The sequence below is a fragment of the Hydra vulgaris genome, chromosome 15 (assembly GCF_038396675.1).
Source record: "Hydra vulgaris chromosome 15, alternate assembly HydraT2T_AEP".
NCBI lineage: Eukaryota > Metazoa > Cnidaria > Hydrozoa > Anthoathecata > Hydridae > Hydra > Hydra vulgaris.
Genome location: NC_088934.1, coordinates 29,590,001 through 29,611,468, shown reverse-complemented (window position 1 = coordinate 29,611,468; position 21,468 = coordinate 29,590,001). Strand labels below are relative to the sequence as shown.

General features: G+C 25.5%; 1 protein-coding gene and 1 long non-coding RNA gene across 3 annotated transcripts in view; one reads left to right on the top strand and one right to left on the bottom strand.

Moving 5' to 3' along the window:
• Window positions 1–21,468, top strand: part of LOC136091654 (uncharacterized) — a 94,153-nt gene that overhangs the window by 25,217 nt on the left and 47,468 nt on the right. Inside the window, exon 4 of the mRNA XM_065819362.1 lies at window positions 1,974–2,031. Coding sequence (XP_065675434.1) covers window positions 1,974–2,031 — 58 coding nt within the window. The remainder of the gene's footprint in view (window positions 1–1,973; window positions 2,032–21,468) is intronic.
• LOC136092173 (uncharacterized) lies at window positions 20,160–21,139 on the bottom strand. Of its 2 annotated transcripts, none has more exons than XR_010644253.1 (3): window positions 21,048–21,139; window positions 20,665–20,820; window positions 20,160–20,304 (listed from the first exon to the last, which is right to left on the bottom strand). It is a non-coding gene; the product is annotated as an uncharacterized LOC136092173 (long non-coding RNA). The 2 variants fall into 2 exon arrangements; XR_010644254.1 differs by having other exon boundaries at window positions 21,039–21,129.

Here is a 21,468-nt window from a genome sequence, read left to right as displayed (position 1 = left end):
AAACTTAACATTTTTGTTTCTCAAAATTTTTAAAGATCATATTTTAAAGATTTTAAATACAGAGAGAATTTAAAATTAAAATTTGCATTAAAACATCTAAGAGTTTGGCAGCAAAATCTTTAAAGTATATACTAAAAGTTATCAACAGAACTTTTTTAAATCTAAAAATATTTTATTTTAAATGAGGGTTAGACGTTTTGTTACTAAATAATACATATAAAACAAATTCAAAGGATGTCACTTTCAGAACAAAATTAATACATTTTGTTACCTGTAAAATAAATGAGAGGATAAAATGTTAAATTTTTACAAACTTATATAAAATATTGAAAAAATTTTTATGGAAATTTCTATAGAGGTTCTATTAGAACAGTTATAGATTATATATTTCAAAAGTGCATGGAAAATAGCATAAACATTTGTAATAAATATATTTATATAGATGTATATGTATATATATATATATATATATATATATATATATATATATATATATATATATATATATATATATATATATATATATATATATATATATATATATATATATATATATATATATATATATATATATATTTAAATATATATATAAATATGTGTATATATATAAATATATGTATATATATATAAATATATGTATATATAAATATATGTATATATATATAAATATATATATATATATAAATATATATATATATATATATATATATATATATATATATATATATATATATATATATATATATGAATATATATATAAATATATGTATATATATATATATTTATTTATAAATACTTAAATATATCTAAGGAAAAAAGTAAGGGAAAATGCATAAAGAATATTCTTAATTACTCTAATATTAATAATATACTTTATTTAAAAATATTTCAAATTTTTTTCGAGAAGATATTATGCCCTCAAATTTTTAGTTATTACTCTAAGTTAATAATAAAAAGTGAGCAATCATCTGAATTTGTTTTTGCAGAGAGCAAAAGGGAGAGAGTAAAAAATGCTCAAAGTTTGTGAAACTTATTTAATAGATGACCCTTAATAACAGAACAAAAAAAAAGAATTTATAAAAAATTCTTGAGATTTTTACCAAAAATTATGTGCCTGAATGAATGAATTTAAGCTACAATATTTTACCTTAACGATAGTTTCCAATTCAAATTAATATGTCTACATGTTTATTTGCCTTTGAAAAAATTAATATGCAGTTAATTCAAACTTATTAAAGAGTGTTTATCAAAATGTAACAATCCCTACCCAAAACCACTAAACTACGCCTATGGATGACTTAGCCCCAAACCAGACTATACAACAAATGAAATTACGTAATTAGACATAAAGTTTAAAAGATTTCAACAAAAGCCGCGGCACCAAACAAGTAAGTGTTATTTTATTAATAGTTTTAGCAAAGTATATTGTTCTTTGCAAAAAATGACCTTAAACCTCTCACTATCCCTACTCCTAAACCTAACCCAGGGACGGGTAAATTGACGAACTGCGTTTATCTTCAGAGCCTAATATCAGAAAGTGCGAAAAATTAGATTCAACTTTCTTAAATGACTAAATTTCATTATTAACTATAGTATTTTTAGGATTAGCGAATGCGCATGGGTGATATTATGATTTACCTATTTTGTTGATAAAATCGTAAATTTTGGAACATCGCTTTTTAATGATTGAGAAAATAAAAACATTTGAATTTCCCAAAGTTTTGAAGTCTTTATAAACAGTTTTACAGTTTTGCTGGTCTTAGAGTAAACTTTATAAAAGCTTTTTATGAACAAACAACACAACCTAATATGCATTAAAATATAATCTAAATATATACAGACAACACAGTTACTATTAAAACTAGTATTACAATATTACATAATGCTTTGAAAAACACTCCGTCCTTAATCAACAAAACAAGTTGAATTAAAATTTTACTTTTTAGCACAATTTGAATTTTTTATGTTTTTAGAAAGCAACTTTTACTGCAAACCTCAGTTAAAAGTGCAACTCAATTGGGTAATAATTGAGTAAGTAATTTTAAAGTAGTTGTTTTTTTTTATAAATTTATAAAAAATTTTCAGCATAAATTAAAAAAACAAGAGTCATTTTGAGCAAGCATACAAAGGGTTAACGTTTATAAACTTTTTGCAAAAGTTGGCTGATTTTTCCGATGCAAGTCACGCGTTGATCTAGTTTGGTAAAGATATCAATAAAAATTAAAACCCGTGACTAAAAATAGATTGCACAGTTAGATTTGTTAACGTATGTAAAAACATTGCAGAAGTTAATTATTTTTACAATGTATTTGATCCAAAAAACTTTGATCCAATGAAAATAACCCAACATTACGAAACAAAACTATACTGCTTAGATAAAGTTTCTAATTTTTTTTTGTTGTCTATTAATACATCTATATCTATATTTGAATCTATCTATCTATATATAAATATATGATAAATAGATAAATAAATATATATATATATATATATATATATATATATATATATATATATATATATATATATATATATATATATATATATATGTATATATATATATATATGTATATATATATATATATATATATATATATATATATATATATATATATATATATATATATATATATATATATATATATATGTTTATATATATATACATATATATATATATATATATATATATATATATATATATATATATATATATATATATATATATATATATATATATATATATATATATATGTATATATATATATATATATATATATATATATATATATATATATATATATATATATATATATATATATTTATATATATATGTTGTAATACAAGCTGCTGTAACGACTATATTCGCGGAGCATAAAATTTAAAATGTTTACTTTTTATGCGCAAGCGCAATAAACATCTCAATGTAAAACTTGAAAATGGCAGACTATGTTACACCTGACAACTGTTTAAATCTCATTTAGAATTCTATTATAATACAAACAATGCGTCACAAGATGCTTTATACTATCAATGCATAACATAGTCAGTATTAAAATAGCCAGAGTGAAAAAAAAAATTGAAAAAAATTAAGAACTACGAGCATTAAGTACTTTTTTATGCGTTGAAGAATATACCTAACAAGTTTGCTTAGTTTCATTATGTTCAGTATTGTGTATGTTTACAATTACTTTAATTTTAATTAAGAATAATTTGCATAAGTTATGCATGTATGCAGGTTATGCAGAGTCTTAAGTTAAATATTGACTTAAGACTTAAGAAGTCACTTATATTATCTTATGATACAACATTTTTATGTAAACATTGGATATCTAAACTTAAATACTCCATAATAAGAGATATATCTGAAAATACACACTCCAGTTATTTCCATCAGTCTAATAAACATGAAAAAGGTTGACCATTTGTCGGTTATATACAAAGATGACATATTTTAGCGATAAATTTCGAAAAAAATAAACCTAATATGATAGTTATTGGAATATACTTCTCCTCATCGCAAAACAGCCTTTCGTCATCCTCTCGTCATCCTCTCCTTATCGCAAAAAAGCCTCTCATCACTAGAAGAATACAAAACCAACTAGACTATGTCAAAGGTCTAATTAATAGTTACAAAGGTAACGGCAATATAATTATAGCTGGTGATTGTAATGATATAATAATTATATCAAACTTTTCCACACCAAGTATATAATTTACTTAAAAGATCGAATTCCAAAAAAAAATTATTCTGTGCACCTATCGGAACTTTTAAAAACAAATCAATTAGAATTAGTTGATATATCTAAAGGTTCTGGCCCTATATAGACATTTCAACACCAGACACTATCGAATTCGTCATATATTGATCACATCGCTGTATCAAAATATATAAGTTTTCTAAATCTTAAATGCACTGTTCATCCTTAGTGCTCAAATAATTTGAGCAATAAACCTATCACTATCAATATCAGTTAAAGTTTGAGGTTAGCAAATGAAATACAATACCGTTGAAATAGTTGAAATACTAATATTCCTAGCTACGCTTGAAACAATTCTGAATTTATAAACACATAAAATGATCATCTAACCAATTGCTTTAACAATTTTATTTTACTGATGATTATAAATACGACGTTGTCCAAGTCGATAAAATAATTACTGTCAGCGCTAAAATAGCTTTTAAGGAAACTCTAAATAATTAAAAACAATGTTTGCACTCAAAATCTTGATGAACACCTGAATTAACTCGCTATAAATAATTCTTTCAATACATTTTAAAAAGTAGAGAAATTTTAATTTTTTAAAAGAATTAAACTCTGTAACTTTCAATCGCTACCTAATGACTCGTAAAAACTTTCGCAAAGCCGTCAAGTTGACTCAAAATAACGTCTGTTCACAAAAAATCCGGAATGAAAAATTGTTCTTAATTGAATACAAAATTAATTGATTTTTGAAAAAAGTTTTAACTAAAATGAGTGACTGGACATTGTTAACTATTTTATAACCGAAAGTGGTCCTAAATCAGCGGCTTATCGAACTTTAGTTTTGACTGAATCCATTAGGTTGAAAAAGTAGTCTGGATCAAACTCTTTCAACTTTAATCGAATTCTATTCTTAAGGTGGTCAAGATTTTTCGCAGTAAATCCATTTCCATAAACTTTTGCTTTTAAATATGCCCAAAAATTTTCAATTGGCCTTAACTGCGGTACATTTGGGGGATTATCTTTAGCGTCGACAAAGTTAATACCTAAAGTGTTGTAAGTTTCTAATGTGTGTTTTGCATAATGACATCTCGCTCCGTCAGGCCAAAATAAAATTTTCATGTTTTGATACTTGGAATTTATAAATAGAATAAGTCTTTTTGTAATACATTCTTTAGAATAAGTTTTTGCATCCAGTGCACAGTTTTTTACAGCAAATTAAGGCGATGAATGACCATAACGACTGATTGCAATCCAAACGAGAACTTTCTCGTCAAACTTTTTTTTGAAGTTGAATTTAATGTTAGGATCAGTTTGAGAACTATCCTTTGTATAGTTGCCAGAGTTTTGTGAACAATTTGCACCATTTACACAGAAATAAGATTCATCGTCCAGGATGATTTCAAACTCATTTGATGGCTTGAAAAAAGTTTTTGAAAGTTTTAATAACTTTTTCTTTTGTTTAATTTCTTGCTTTTCTGTTGTTTTTGGTGTATTTTATCTTTTGGTATTATTTATTCCATGCATACTTAATAATCTATTTACGTATGAAACGCTTATCTTATATTTTAGTGCCAATTTTCTTTGCGAAATCCCGATTCTCTCTTCTGCTCTTGCAATCATGGACTCTCTCTTTTCTGGTGTTATTTTAAAAGGTTTTCTGCCGCAACCGATTTTTCTATTCATTGGCAAATTATTTTCAGACCTTTTAATTATGTCATAAATTGTAGATTTAGCGATTCCCATTTTCTTAAAATGATCCACTGTAAATTTCTTTCCACTGTTTATGTTTTGTTTATAAAAATTTCCAATCACATTTCTAACATCGTTCTCTTTTAGATGCTCCATGTTTATTTGAATTAATTATTTAAACTCAATTTTGCCACAAAATGAAACTGTTGTTGTTGACCGATTAAATTTAAAAATTTCGAATCGAAAATTCGAAATTTAGAACAATTTGTGTACATTTGAAATCAGTCCAGATTTTTTGTGAACAGACGTTAATAAAATTTACGCACAGTATATTAAAATTGAAAAGTTAAAAAATACTAAGCTAAAAAACTTTTGGAATGCATTCAGATGTTTAAACAAAGGCATAAACTCTAGGCTATTTACCATAAATAATAAAAAATACATAGAACCCATTACTTCAGAGTTCTCAAACCACTTTGAAAAAGTACCAAAAACTCCAAAAATAACACATTGTAATATAAATCGAAAATTTACCCCATATTTGAGACATGACCCAGTCGGCAAATTTAGTTGTAAATGCGCATTAGAAACTCATTTAAATACGTATCGTTGTGGTATGTATGCTAGCCATTTTCTCGTGTCGAACACGCATTAGAAATACGCATTAGATGCGTGTTAAGACAGGTATACAATACGACGCCTACTGAGTATCAAACTCGCATTTGAAACTCTTGTAAACACGTATAAAACACGATAACTAGAGAATATTCAATTCGAAATTTTCCTGGTATTACATGCGCATTCAAAACTTTCCAGAATACGCGGTATTTACGCATATATGTTAGCCATTTTATCGTGTCGAACGCGCATTAAAAATAGACATCAGATGCGTATAAAGACAGGTATACAATACGACGGTTAATGAGTACAGGACATACAAGACAGGTATACAATACGACGTATACGAGACAGGTATACAATACGACGCCTAATGAGTATCAAACTCGCATTTAAACACGTATAAAACGCGATAACCAGAGAATATTCAATACAATTTTATTAACTATTATGAATTCATAACATAATGATAATGACTAGTAGTAAGCAACCCGTAATACGGGTTATGAGTTATTTAATCATTAATAACAATAAAAACACATTAGTAACTTTGATATATTATCTAAAAAATTAAATACAAATTTATCTATAAATATTTTAACATTGAGTCCCTATCAGCAACGTCATTGCTTATAGTTAACGACATAAAGACCGCATTAACATCAGTTGAGTTCTTTTTAAAATCTGTCGCAACACAGGTACCAGAAAAAGAAAGTCAATTAAAGCCTGCAAATACCTAAAAAGAGAAACGAAAAAAAAATTACAATTTTTAAATACAAAAGTACTATTTGCATTTTATTGTTAGTAGAATTAGGATAATAATAACAGAAAATATATATTTTGTGTCTACAGAAAAATTCAAAAAGATTATAAAAAGGCTATACAACACAATGTAGTAACACTGGCAAATAACACTACAACTTAATAAGATATTTTATTAACTTAAATACTTGGACTAAAAAGATTTCAATTATTACAGTATTTGAACAATCAAGGGACAATTATAGTTAAACAATTTGAGCAACAATATCATAGAATAGCAAGCAACTCGTAAAATATTTGTTATTATTATTTGTGGTATTGAGAAATACGTAAGAGCTCAGCAATTATATAAGTTTCATTAAATTTCCTTCTCATCTAAGAGAGAGAGAGAGAGAGAGAGAGAGAGAGAGAGAGAGAGAGAGAGAGAGAGAGAGAGAGAGAGTAGGAAAGTGTTTCCAAAGCAGAATGTTAACAAAAGTAAAAAAACACTGAATTAATAGTATTAACTGGTTTTATTATGTTACCAGTAAACAAAATTAGTTTTACCTTGATTTAAAAGCTAATTTCCAGCATTTCATAATTAAGCTCCAGCTTCTCTCTAACTGTTGAATAATGATTAATAGAGTAAATTTCATATCATACTAAATTTACAAAAATTAAAACCATGTTTTAACAGTAAGCTAACTAATCAAAAGTTGACAAAGGGAAGACACACTAAAAAAAATGAAAAAAAGAACATAATTATGATAAAAATTATAAAAAAAAATAAAATTATTTAAATTTAAGTGTTAATTGTTACTATAAATAGTTAAACTCATACTCTGGTTTGTTCTAAAGTGTTTAAAGTAAAATCAAATTTACAGACATTAACACTGCTTGACACTGAATTCTGTCAAGTAAGTTTTCTGCTTGTTAAGCAGCATTTCTTACATTTCAACAACAATTAATTTCATCCTGCCTAGATCTATTTTTTTCATTTGAAAACTATTTTCAATTTGTCTATTAGCATTTACATTATTATCTTTGTTGAGCCTAATACTATCTATTTCAACTTCACTATTATCATTAAACATATTACCAGTTATCAAACCATTGTCACAACTGAATAAATGAACATAAAAGAACCTTACAAATTGTGATCTTTTCTAATCAAAGAGTTTATTTAAACTTAAGATATATTGAAATCCATTTCTTTTTATATGTTCATATGCATAAATCGTTTTTCAAAATATTAAACAATATTTATTTACATCAATTTTTTTAATTCAACAAAGAATCTAGACTACAATGCACAAAATTATTTTTACCTTAATGCACAAAAATAATAATGCAAAATCTTGTATAAAAAATTGAAACAACGTTAGTCAGCATATTTTACTCTAAAGTATATATATATATATATATATATATATATATATATATATATATATATATATATATATATATATATATATATATATATATATATATGTATATATATATATATATATATATATATATATATATATATATATATATATATATACATATATATATATATATATATATATATATATATATATATATATATATATATATATATATATATATATATATTCACATACTTTTAAAAAATGGTGTAAGGCTTTACACAATGAAATATGGAAAAACATCATCATTTTTTTCAACTACACACTAAAAAAAAAAGGTATAAATTTCTACCTAAGGGTAGAATATGTGATATACCCTTAGTAAGGTATAATTTTTTACCTTTTAAGGTAGAAAATTATATTAAAAACAATTATTTGTCATACAATTTTCTAGTTTAAAGGTAAAATTTTCTACCTTTCAGGTAGAAAATTATACCTTACTAAGGGTATATCACATATCCTACCTTAACTAAAAATTTCTACCTTTATTTTTTAGTGTATACTTTCAAAAGGAATTTATTTATTTTATCTATTCTGTTACTTTTTCTAAGAAAGAATATTTATATAGACGCAGAGAAAAATAAAATGTACTGAAATATAGGCAGATTTATGTTTATAAACATTCGTGTCAACAAATTAGTCAGTTTTCCATGTTAAATACATAAAATATATATCTAATATAATATATATCAAATATAAAATAAATCTAATATAAAATAAAACAAAATAGTAAACTTACTCAAATCAGTATCAGTTATACCGTATGAAGTAACTAAAAAACACTTCAGTTCTTTTCAATTGCTCTAAAAAATAACTTTCAGCTCTTTCCAATTGCACTAAAATATAAAACAAAACTTGGTTAGCTGAGTTGCCTAGTTTATAAGAATCTGAAAACAGATAAGTAAAAAACCAAGCAAAAATAAACATTTTTTTATTAGAACTACTATATTTAAACAAATTAAATTAAACAAAGAATAACGCCAATTCTCCTTAAAGGCTAAAAAATATTTTCAGCTCAAATTTGTTTGCAGACCTTGCTTGTAAAACCATGTGAATAAGAAACACATTTAGAAAAGCCTAGAAACTACTTAAAAATGACATATGCAACATTGAAGTTTGAACATTGACTGGACTAATTATTAGCAGATGTTTTTGAAATTTTCATCAAAATTTACATATATTCATTCTTTTATATCACATAAATCCATCACATGATAAATCTGAAATGAAAAAATGTAAGTAAATACAAAGAAAAAAATTCATGTCATGATAAGAGAGTAGTAGTTGTTAAATATTGTTATTTCATTTTAGCTTTTAGAAAACAATTCATGTTGGTACGTCATGGTTCTAAAAATTCAAATTAAGATATAAACAAAATGTATATGCGGCGAAATGATTTTTCTTGAGTGGCTTTTAGTGAATGATTAAAAGCAGTGAGTTTCAATAATAAAACCACTTATAGTTTTTAACAATAGACACCAGCATAAAGATAAGCCGAATGTAACAACATTAGTAACATAAATAACAACTTTACGCAAAATCTTGCTCAACATGATTGCCAAAGTCACACACTTTGAAAACATGGAAACAACATAATGTAAACAAATATAATAACTATAATACACAATACATTTATTTAACTTTATATAACATATATAAACACCTCATACAATATTTATATACACATTAGATATATTTTATACTATTTTAATGACACATTTATAAAACAATTGTATTAACACATATTACCACATACATATATTTATCAAAAACCTTCTAACTTTGAACATAATATAAACATATATGCAAACTATAAACATATGTAACTTATTATTATATAAAAATAGTTGCCAAACAAAAAATTTAAAAATGATATGAAAAAATCTAAAATGATTCATATATAAATATTCATATATAAAGACATATATCTCGTAATAAAATATCAAATTATAATCATATTTAAATTAAATCAAATACTTATTGAATAAAGAGCAAAATACAGATAGAAGAACTGCAATCCTTATAACAAAATTTAACGTTTAGCAACAATGAAATGTCAGTGTTGGCTCGAATTTTTAATTTATTTTTTTAAATTTTCTAAAACAGAATAAAAAAAAGGTAATAGTATAACAGAAACGTCAATAAAATAATAATTAACGTAATAAAATAAGCAAGGTATAAAATGATAAGATTAAACGTATATTTGAATTATATTAACTTAGGACTTCATAAAACTGAATAAATGAATTTAAAGGTAGTAGAACGATATCTTTTCATATAATTTTTCATGTATTTCTGACGATTCCTTTTTATCTCAGACAAACTTTATACTATGTTTTTAAAGAGAAATCTTTTTGTTTTAAATTTTGCTTTCGCAATTTCAGTTTAGGCATGCGCTTTAAAGCAAAGATTTTCGTTTTTCCATTATATGTTGATATTTGATCAAAATTCGATATCGTATCCGATTTTGATCAAATATTAAATAATACGTATTTATGATTAATAAGTAGTATTGAACTCGAATTCAAAACTTAAAACTAAATGCAATTCAAGTATCAACGGCGGTATGTTATACGTTTACAATACTAGATATGCCGACTGGGGACGATTAACGGAAGAAAATATAATTAGGGATATTTCAAAACCAAAATTAAAAAAATCTTCTGACTCTTTTGATATTTCAGCATAACATTTGAAGTGCGCAAATTGTGATACTTTAACAAAATGGCTCATCAAATTTTTTAGTTACTCTATTAACTATGCATGGACACCAATATCAATGTCGACGTCAATTATTGTACTCCTTGTTAAATCTTACAAAAAAATCTTTAGATAGCCCCAGCAACTATCGTTGTATCAGCATTATAGCAATCTTTACAAAAGTTCTAGAATACCTAATTTTATTTATTTGTCCGGATATTAGAGATCACCCTATACAATTTGGATTCAATACCAGCTGTTCAACGTTACATTCAGAATTTCTAGTAAGTGAAACAATTAAACATTACAACAACAACACTTGCTCTGTTTACTTATGCACTTTAGATGCAGAAAAAGCCTTTGATAGCTGTAACTGGGATACGCTATTTGATAAATTATACTTTGATATAAAATTACCACTCTGTATAGTTAACACTCTCTTCGTTTTATAACAATAGGAGCGCAACGTTCTTCAAAGTTGTAAATCAAACTCTTTTCTTCCAAGACAAGGAGTAAGAAAAAGATCGATTTTTTCACCTCACCTTTATAATCTTTACACTGAAAGTCTTCTCAAAAATATTAAAAATCAAGGTATTGTCGGCACAACTATAAACGGTAACTTTACTGGTGTGGTAGCATAAGCAGATGATATCACACTTTTAAGCTCTGCCCCCTCTGGTCTCAAAAAGCTTATAAAAACATGCAAAATTTACTGCAATAGTAGTTGTATTAAATTAAATGCCAAAAAAACGGAGTTCTTGATTTCATGTTAAACACAAATACAAATCAATACGAAAACGATTTCTGGTAAAAACAAAAATCTTCAGAATAAACTTAGACATTTGGGAATCACAAGGAATACTATACATTTTTGCTACACTCAGACATACAAATGTAGATGAAAAAGTATTAAACTTTGGAGCTGTTGCTCAAACTCTTACTCAGTCTGGAATGCGGTTTGCTCCTCCAAATTCTATTTCCTATATATATAAATCATTGGCAGTCCCTACTTTAACTTAAGGTATGGTGCTATGAGTAAATAGGTCTGCTTTGATGAAAAAGCTAGATAAAATTGGAAAGAGTGCGCTAAAGTCGTTTCGAAACACTGTAAGAAATATGCGAGTTTTCTATTTGGAATCCAGGAAATTTCGGAAAGTTTGAAATTTGACAAAATAAATTAAACTTGTTCCTTCGTCTTCTGAATAATAGATCAACTGCAGACATTATCTGTTCACACCTGGAACGTCCTTTGTTTTAGCATTAGTTTGTCAATGATGTCGAGGAACTTTGCCGTTTTCAGATTTTAAAAACTTGATTCAAAACAAAAAGAAGGTAAAAATTGCACCTTTCAAAAGTGAAACTCCCTCCGATATTGAACAAACATTGAAATGTACGATAGAGTGCTGGAACGCAAAAGAGCAAAGAGAAATGTTCAAAGATATTCTTAAAGAAAAAATTCCGAAATAAAAATCACCAGAAATAATTTTTTTCTTTTTCTTTTTACCATGTAAACTAGCAGAAAGCAACCCGTAGTACGGGTTACGGTCGGTCTGTTACTTAATTTAAAGTGGCTGTTTTCCACAATTTAAAGTTGCGAAACCTTAACTAATACCCTGAAAGAAAAACTCCTTCAAATTAAAAAATTAAACTATCTGTAAAATTAAAATAAATTAATTTACCAATTATCTAACGCTATTTGAGTAATTTACAACTGACATAGGTCATATCAGTGTATGGCCGAACCATTTTCCTAGACATTACTAAGTTCAACACAGTACGTTTTTAGTAACTGACACAAAATAATAACACTTCATCATGCCTTAAATTGATGAAAGATTAAAGCTAAATTCTTGTTATATTTTTTATAACATGAACTTTAATTAATACGATTAATATGAAGTGAACGTAATTTATTTATGAGTTAATTTTTTTGGTATCCCCTTGATACATGTTTCTTTAAAAAAAGGAAATTGTCTTTAAAACGATAAATGCACACAACTAAATAAATTTTATATAAATAACTAAGCCATTGAGTACAAATACGTTTCAAACAAAAAAAAGTCGATTTACAATCAAACATGTGTATTAGGGTGGAGCGATTTTCATAGCAAAAAAAAAAGAGTTTAAAAACCAATATTACTGAGACACGAATCAATGTCTATTAATTATAAGATAAAAGTAAAAAAATATTTTTTGATTTTGATGAGATCTTGAGGGTCCTCTTTGGAATTTAAAATCTTGACAGTCATAATATTTTTGAATTTTTTTTTTCTAAACCATATCAACCTTGGACTCAAAAAAAGCAGAAAAAAATGCTTGTTTCGTAAATAATAATTTTATTAGAAAAATTTTTTAGTGAAAAAAATACTTGCAAAAATATACCTTAAAACCCCCGTTTTGATGAGGACGGGGGTTTTTGATGAAAAAAACAACTCTACTTTTTTAATTTTAATTTTTTGATAAAAACAAATATTATTTTCAAAATCAGTATATTATTTTGCTTCTTTTAAGTATCAAGTTGATATAGTTTAGAAAAAAAAATTTAAACAATATTAGGACCCATCAAAAATTTAGAATCCAAAGAGGAGCCTCAAGAACTCATCTAAACTAAAAAAAAAAAGAGTAAGGTTCTTTTTTCACTAAAAGATATTGATTTGCTGCTCAGGAAAATCAAATTTCAAAAATTTTTAAAATCGCTCTACCCTAATGTGTATTACAAATTGTAAAAAATATGTAAACTTTGATCTTTTATATTGCATTAATTCGTCATATGACAAACCTAAAATAAAAATTGTAACAGATAAGTAGACATAGAAGTAAAACAAAACAAAACAAAAAAATTAACTGGAATTCAATTTACCTGCTTTTCGGTAGCCTGTTGTCATACTTAAACTGCTGTCATGATGCAACTTGTAGGTGTTGTTTTATGACGTTATTTCACGTTGGCTTTTAGTAAACTTTAGTTATATTTAAAAGACATTAAAATAGATTTAAAATATTTTAATTAAAAAGAAAAAAAAAATGCTTCAAGGAGCCAAACTAAAAACATTAAAGATAAAAATCAAATAGATATAAATAAATTGCATTTATATAGCTTAATTGTCTTGGCTTAAAGTAAATTTTAAAAGCAATGTTTTCAATAAATTAAACTACCAATTAATTATTTTTAACTAATAGAATGTAGCATCCTATTATGATGATTGGGTAGTGAATCAATTTAACTATATTTAAGTTTAATTGGTGAAAAACAAATAAAATTTCAATTAAAAAAGACAAAAACAAACCAAATACAAACAATAGTATATTATAAAAAATTATAAATTAAAAAAAAAATTACAAAATTAAAAAAAATAAAAAAAAGTCACCGAAGAAAAAACGGCAACAAAAAAGTTATAAATATCTTCACTGATGGAAGACATTTACAACCTTTTGGTTGCTGTTTTTTCTTCGGTGTCTCCCAACACCCCGGTATGGATGAGCCCTCCATTTGAAGGATGGCTCATCCATACCGCCATTACTTTGCCACTTATTGAAGGACCTCTCCGAAAGAGGCCCTGGGTGTTGGGAGCGATATCTTTTGTATTCCTCAAATGTTAACGACTCTAAAATTACAAATAGAAGGATATAATAAAATTTAAAAATATTTACAATTTTTTTTAATTAAAATATAAAGCATAACCTCACCATTTTCACAGGATGAAGAGGATGCTAAAAATATATTAAAAAAAAGTAAATTAAAAAAAGTTTAAGTTGTGAGAAATTTAATTTTAATAAAAATATGAGTAAAACGCAAACAGTTTAAAAATGTCATATTTATATTAAATAATTCTTTCACCTATTGCACATATTTCTTCGTAAAAAATATATAAAATTTAAAACACAGCCCTACCAGTTATGCTTCTACCAGACACTAAAGACAAAAAATATACCTCAGAATAATTGATAGAATTATATTTACATATAAATAAATATTTAACTATAATTTTTTTTTACCTATTCCCCTCATTTCTTCCATGAAGTTGTCTAAAGTAAGATAAAAGATAACTGAAGCTAAAACTAATTAAAACTAAACTAAAATTAACTATAAACTAAACCAAAACTAAAAAAAACTTTAAATTTTAATATCTGTACCTCAGAAGACAAAGGTCGGTTATCCAGTTTTTTGTGAAAATGAGTTATGTATGAGACCTTTTTAATTTTTTCAGTATCTACATAGGTATAAAGACTGTTTTTCTGCAACAATGTGAAACAAAGTTTGGTCAATATAAAGGGTCTGGTGTCCCCACAATGTTCAAAGGAAAAACGTCTGTAGTTAAGAAATGACTTATCACTTTTTTTATTTAACTTTTTATTTTTGTCAAAACTATTTATCATGTGCCTCAAGACAAATTAAATAAGACAAATTAAATAAAACATAAATTTAACCATCAAGAACAAAAAAAGCCAATAAAGACTAATTATTTTACTCTTTACTCTCTCCTGGAAAATTTCTAAAATGTGACAACTGACTTGGACTACTGAGTGTACAGATATAAATGCTTTATTTAACAATACTAAGTCACATAATTTATACTTATTTTTTTTCCAACTCTCCTAAAAGAAAAAAGAAAATAAAGCTTTAGTACTTGAAGTTTTCAAATTCCAGTTACAGTACAAATAAACAAATTCTTATTAACAGTAATTTTTATAGCAAAAACACTGACTTATTTCAGTCTTCAATTCTGTGTCTAAACAATAAAAACAGTTAAATGTAGAGACGTTAAAATATATACTTAACTTTTTAAAAATAAATTCACTAAACTAATATAACTAATACCTTTATTAGCTCTTTCTTGATCAACTAAAGAAAATAAATTTTAATTAAACTAACTTGATGTAAAATAATAAGAAGCTGTCTTACTGAGAATTTTAAATTTTTTCTCTATTATTGACAATATAATTTTAATTACCTTAGTTAAGCCCAAGAACTATAAGTTCTTGGGCTTATTGTATAAAAATATAAAAACCTACTGTTTTACTTTTAAGTCAACAACAATATTTAAAAAAAAAATTTTAGGTACTTTATAAAAAAATAAAAATTCTTTTAAACATACTACCTCTCTCTTCATTGTTGTCAACTAAACAGAAAAACAAACAAACAACTGATAGTAAATTTTCCCTTTGGTAGTAGGTTATTAAATAGATTAAAAATATCAAAGATCTATAATCTGCTCTAACAGTCTACAACATTATCATTAAACTATAACTATTTTCGACAACCTGGTGTAATTTAACATAGATATATTTTTTTTCAAATGACAAAAATTATTAAAGTACATTATATAAACATATAACAAATGTAGTGATAGTGGATTTAATCCAAAAATAGAAAGAACCTTTAGAAAAAAGCTTACTGCTTTTAAATCTCCAAAAATCATATTTTATTATAGATAAATGTAGATAAAAAAATTTACATTTTTTTATCTACATTTATCTATAATAAAATATGAATTAATGAGTTACCATTATTTAGAGTTGATCCAGAAGCAACTAAAATAAATTATCAAATAAAAAGTTTATTTATATAATCTTGACGATAATGTTGAAATAAACAATATTTATTGCTTGAAAAGTCAAGTAACAAATAAAATTAAAGTATATTAAAATAAATGTACGAAGTTACCTGTTGTGGCTGGTGCAACTGAAGTTATAACTAAATAAAAAAATATTAAATAAAAAAGCTATTTTATTTATCTGATCTATTTTATCCTGATGATTATGTTTAAATAAAAAATATTTATTGATTCTTTTTAAAATAAATTAAAAAACATTACTATTTGCCGTAAAATAAAATAAAAGACATTACTATTTGCACCAACTGATGATGCTACCACACCTAAATGACAAAATTTATTAAAATATTTAAAACATATTCAATGCTTTAAAAGCATATTCAAAAGAAGTTTTTAAATCAACAAAATCTTTACTGAGTTCTACCTGTCTGTCTAAAAATAAAAATCAAAGTCCTTACTGAGTTCTACCTGTCTGTCTAAAAATAAAAATTGAGATAAAATTATATACAATAAAATTGCTAATGCTACATTTGTACTCAAATAAAATCTAAATGATAAAACTTACTTAAGTCGCTGTCAGCTAACCTGTCTAAAAAAAAATTTGTATTCTCATTAATCCTAATCTATAATCTATAAATAAACTTACTAATATAAACAATAAATAAACTTGAACTAATATAAACTATAAATAAACTACTATATACTATATAAACTAATATAAATATATTATATAAACTAATATAAATACTATATACTATATAAACTAATATAAATTAATATAAACTAAAAATAAACTCATATAACTATGTTACTAATATAAACTATAAATAAACTACTATACACTATATACTTACTAAAAATGCATTCAGCTCCTTCTAACTGCTCTAAAAAAATGAAACAATACTTGCTTAAAATGATCTAAAAAGACTGAAGACAAAACTGTAACACTTTACTAAAAAAGAAACATTGTACCAAAAAAAATTTTTTTACCAGTCATTTTAGTTTTAACTTCTTCTAAAAAAAAAAACAGAAAAATAAAAACAACGAACAACAAACAAATTTTAGTTTTTAAACAACGAACAACATCAGTTCCACTTGAAACTAAAAATTTATCAGCTCTAATCGGCTGGAAGACCTTGCTTGAAAGACCGCGTGGAGTAAAGAAACGCTTTTAGAAAAGCCTAGAAAGTTCTTTATTAAAAAATAAAGTGAAACGACACTAACACTATTGAATTACAGTATTCATATTTAGAAGATTAGATAAATTACAGCATTCATGTTTAGATTGTACTAAAAAAACTATTTTACCAGACGTTTTATTTCTAACTTCTTTTAAAAAATGAAAACAGGCTATAAAATTAGAATAATAAAAACAACCAACAACAAACAAACGATTATTTAAATTTTTGTTTTAAACAATGAACAACATCAACTCTTCTTGAGAATAAAAGTACATCATCTCAAATTCGCAAGCTAACTTGAAAGACCGCATGGAAAATGTAACCGCGCATAAAAAATTCTAGAAACTACTTAAAAACTAAGAGATAGTGTATTTTACAAAATACAGAACCGTAAGTAACAATACGATCAATAGGCGAAACATTATGCGCACTATTCATTACCGTATTAGTATATAGATTACATTGGGTGTTAAATAAACTTAAATAATAATAATTAATATATTTGTTGAAGAAATGTTTTATTGACAAAAGTCAGTATTTACATTATTTATATTATCTAGTTATAAATCCTGACAGAGTTATAAGAAGTGCAAAACACTGGTATGAACATGGAACAACCAGACTTGAAAATAGAGGAGGAGACAAGAAAAAGTTTTTTCTTCAGTTTTTTTTTTTTTTTTGAAATGAAAGAAGCTATTAAAAACCATATTTAGACTTTTAGATTCAGAGCGAGTTATTATGGGAAAAAAGGTGCTTCTGGACGTAAATATTTGCCTTCTGATTTGAATGTAAAACGCATTTATTTATAAAATAAATGCGTTTTACTATTGCGATAAACTATTTTTATCCAAAAATAGCATGTAAAGCCTATTTTGGATAAAAATAGTAAAACTATTGCACAAAATGTGGGCTACCATTTTTATTATGGGGTATTTATAAACTATTAACATTTAGCATTTGGATACGCAGCAGCAAATACATGTTTTACATGTTAATCAATTAAGTTGTCGATAAAAAAACAAAATATTAATGATGACCAAAAGAAAAGAAAAACAGCACTTTACATTCTTCACGGAAGGAAAGCAATATTTTTTTACAGTTTTACAGTAGCTGGAGAGTGAAATTTAAAAGGATTTAAATACGATATTAATTTTATTTGATATGATAAAGGATTTAAGTATGACATAAATATGCTCAGCTGTACATAATCTATTATAAAAATGATCTAATAGATAAGTGGTTGGATGTTTTATCACTTCGGCTGTTTTCTGATTCATGCTATGAGCAGAACAAAAAACATAAAAATGGCATCTATGATTTTTGCTCTAAAAAAGCGATGTTTCAGGAAACTGCATATTACACATACCTTTCCAGAACGTGAGTACTCATATCTGCTAGCAGATTTTGTGCTTGGTCGAGTTCAGCTTGAAATAAAAAATATAAGCAGTTCTTGAACCAAATGAATACATAAGCATACTTAGTAACATGGAAAAATAATGGTTTATAGGCAAAACTGGTCAACACTTGACTTGAAATCAGTAGTGAAAAAGTTTGTGAAGAACAGAAAAATATTTAAATCAGTAAAACAAAACAATCCTTATTTCCTTTCACAAGATTGCAGTGGTTGCGTACAATTACGAATCTGTGCCCATATCACACAGTTGCCTTTAAAAACGGAAGAGATGGAAAAATTATATAATATTTTTTCAATTCTTCCCTTTTTAAAGGCAAAAATAGGAAAATATAGGGTTAAAAGATATTATACTTGTTATGTATAAAACGCTACTGTACTATACTTACATATATATATTTATATATATAAACATATAGCTCTTCAGATTGTTGCATTAGGGAGTACCGAAGAAAAAAATGATCTTATGCCAACAAATACGTCACTTTTAACTACTATTGACTTTCGTCCAACATTTGCGTGTTGTCAGAGTTGTCAATTTAAATTGTCAAGTTAAAACCATTAACTTAATAACAAATTATTCGTTTTTTAAAAAAACCGCAAAAACGCTAATTTATTTGACCAGAATGTTTCTCAAAACATTCTGAATATTTTAATAGTATAACTACCCAGCTAACACACCAGCGTTGGGCCAACGTTGGCCCAATGCTTATTGTAACGTTGGCCCAACGTTGGCATCCAGCGTTGGGCCGATTCCTTGATGGCCGCCGGGCATACATTGGTCCGATTACATTGGCCCAATGCAGTTTAGCCAGCATTTATCCGACGATATATTTTATTAGGTTCAGTGAATTATAAACGCTACTTGTAACTAGAGCGCAGTTAGTTAGGTCATTGTTAACATAAAATTTCTTAAATTTGTTTATTTTTAATGTATTAAAAAGATTGCAATTGCAATCGACGTATGATTAAAGCTATTTAAATTGTTTTAATCAAATGCAAACTGAAATGTGTTTGTTATTTCATTCAAGCTTAATTTATTTTCAAGGTGAAAAACAAAACATATTCAATAAAATGAAATGTATATCAGATAATATTAAAACTGTTATACAATAATCTAGACATTATCTTTGCCATTTGCATCACTGCCTTTGTCCCAAAGTTCCGAGTGGCATGCATAATCAATCCTCGCACCATCTGACTTTTTTCGGTCGTACAATTTACGAACCCACGACTTCATTTGATCGTTTACTTCCGCTTTTGAAACATCTTTTGCACCTTGTCGTAAAAAAAATACATTTAAATATTATTAAATAACTTTGTGTTAAAACATTTCAAAAACTTTAGTAGCCCTAAAAATAGATTAACTACAGTTTAAAAGAAATTTGTTGGGCAATCATTAAAAAGACAACAAATGAAACCAATTACATTCTATTTACATTTAAACCAAATTTTATCTATTTTTCGTAAAGCCAACTTGGGTTTCCTAAATGTTAAAACCTTAAATAGGGTTACATTCAGTTATAACTTAAGTATAAGTTAAAACTTACATGTGTATAAGTAAATTGTTTTATGTTATAACTGAATGGCCCTATACAACATAACTATTATCATGTTTAATATTTATTGATCACTAACCATAAACAATAGATTCATGTTTTTCATCCCTTGCTTTGTCCTCCTCGACCTTCACTGTTTACTTTGTTGATCCACTTCTGTAGCCATGAATTAACAGAAAATGTTGCTCACTGTTTCTTCAACAACTCGTCCATCAATCAAAACAAGATAAATAATCTGAAAAGTTTAAAAATAAACCCATAAGATCAGATAAAATATTTTATTAAAAGTACACTGAAGCTCTTTCAAGTAGAACCTGCCAAAGATGTTATAAAAACGGTATGCAATGGCAAAAATATATTGTCAGTTAATATATAAATCAGTTTTTATACTCTACAGTGTAATAATGACTACTAAAAAATATGTAATATTTAAAATTCAAAAGCAAAAAATACATTATTTACGTCGAGACATATTAATGTTGATAAACCAGGTGACATTCTTTGCATAGGCAAATTGCTATTCTGTTGTTCACTCACATTACTAACTAAAAGTAAATATAACAAACGTTAAAAACTTTCAATGAGTCTTGTTTTGCAGTGACGATATATATATATATATATATATATACATACATATATATATATATATATATATATATATATATATATATATATATATATATATATATACATATATATATATATATATATATATATATACATATATATATATACGCATATATATATATATATATATATATATATATATATATATATATATATATATATATATATATATATATATATATATATATATATATATATATATATAAGTCTATATATGTAAATATTAAAAATAGTATTTATATTATCATGTATAACT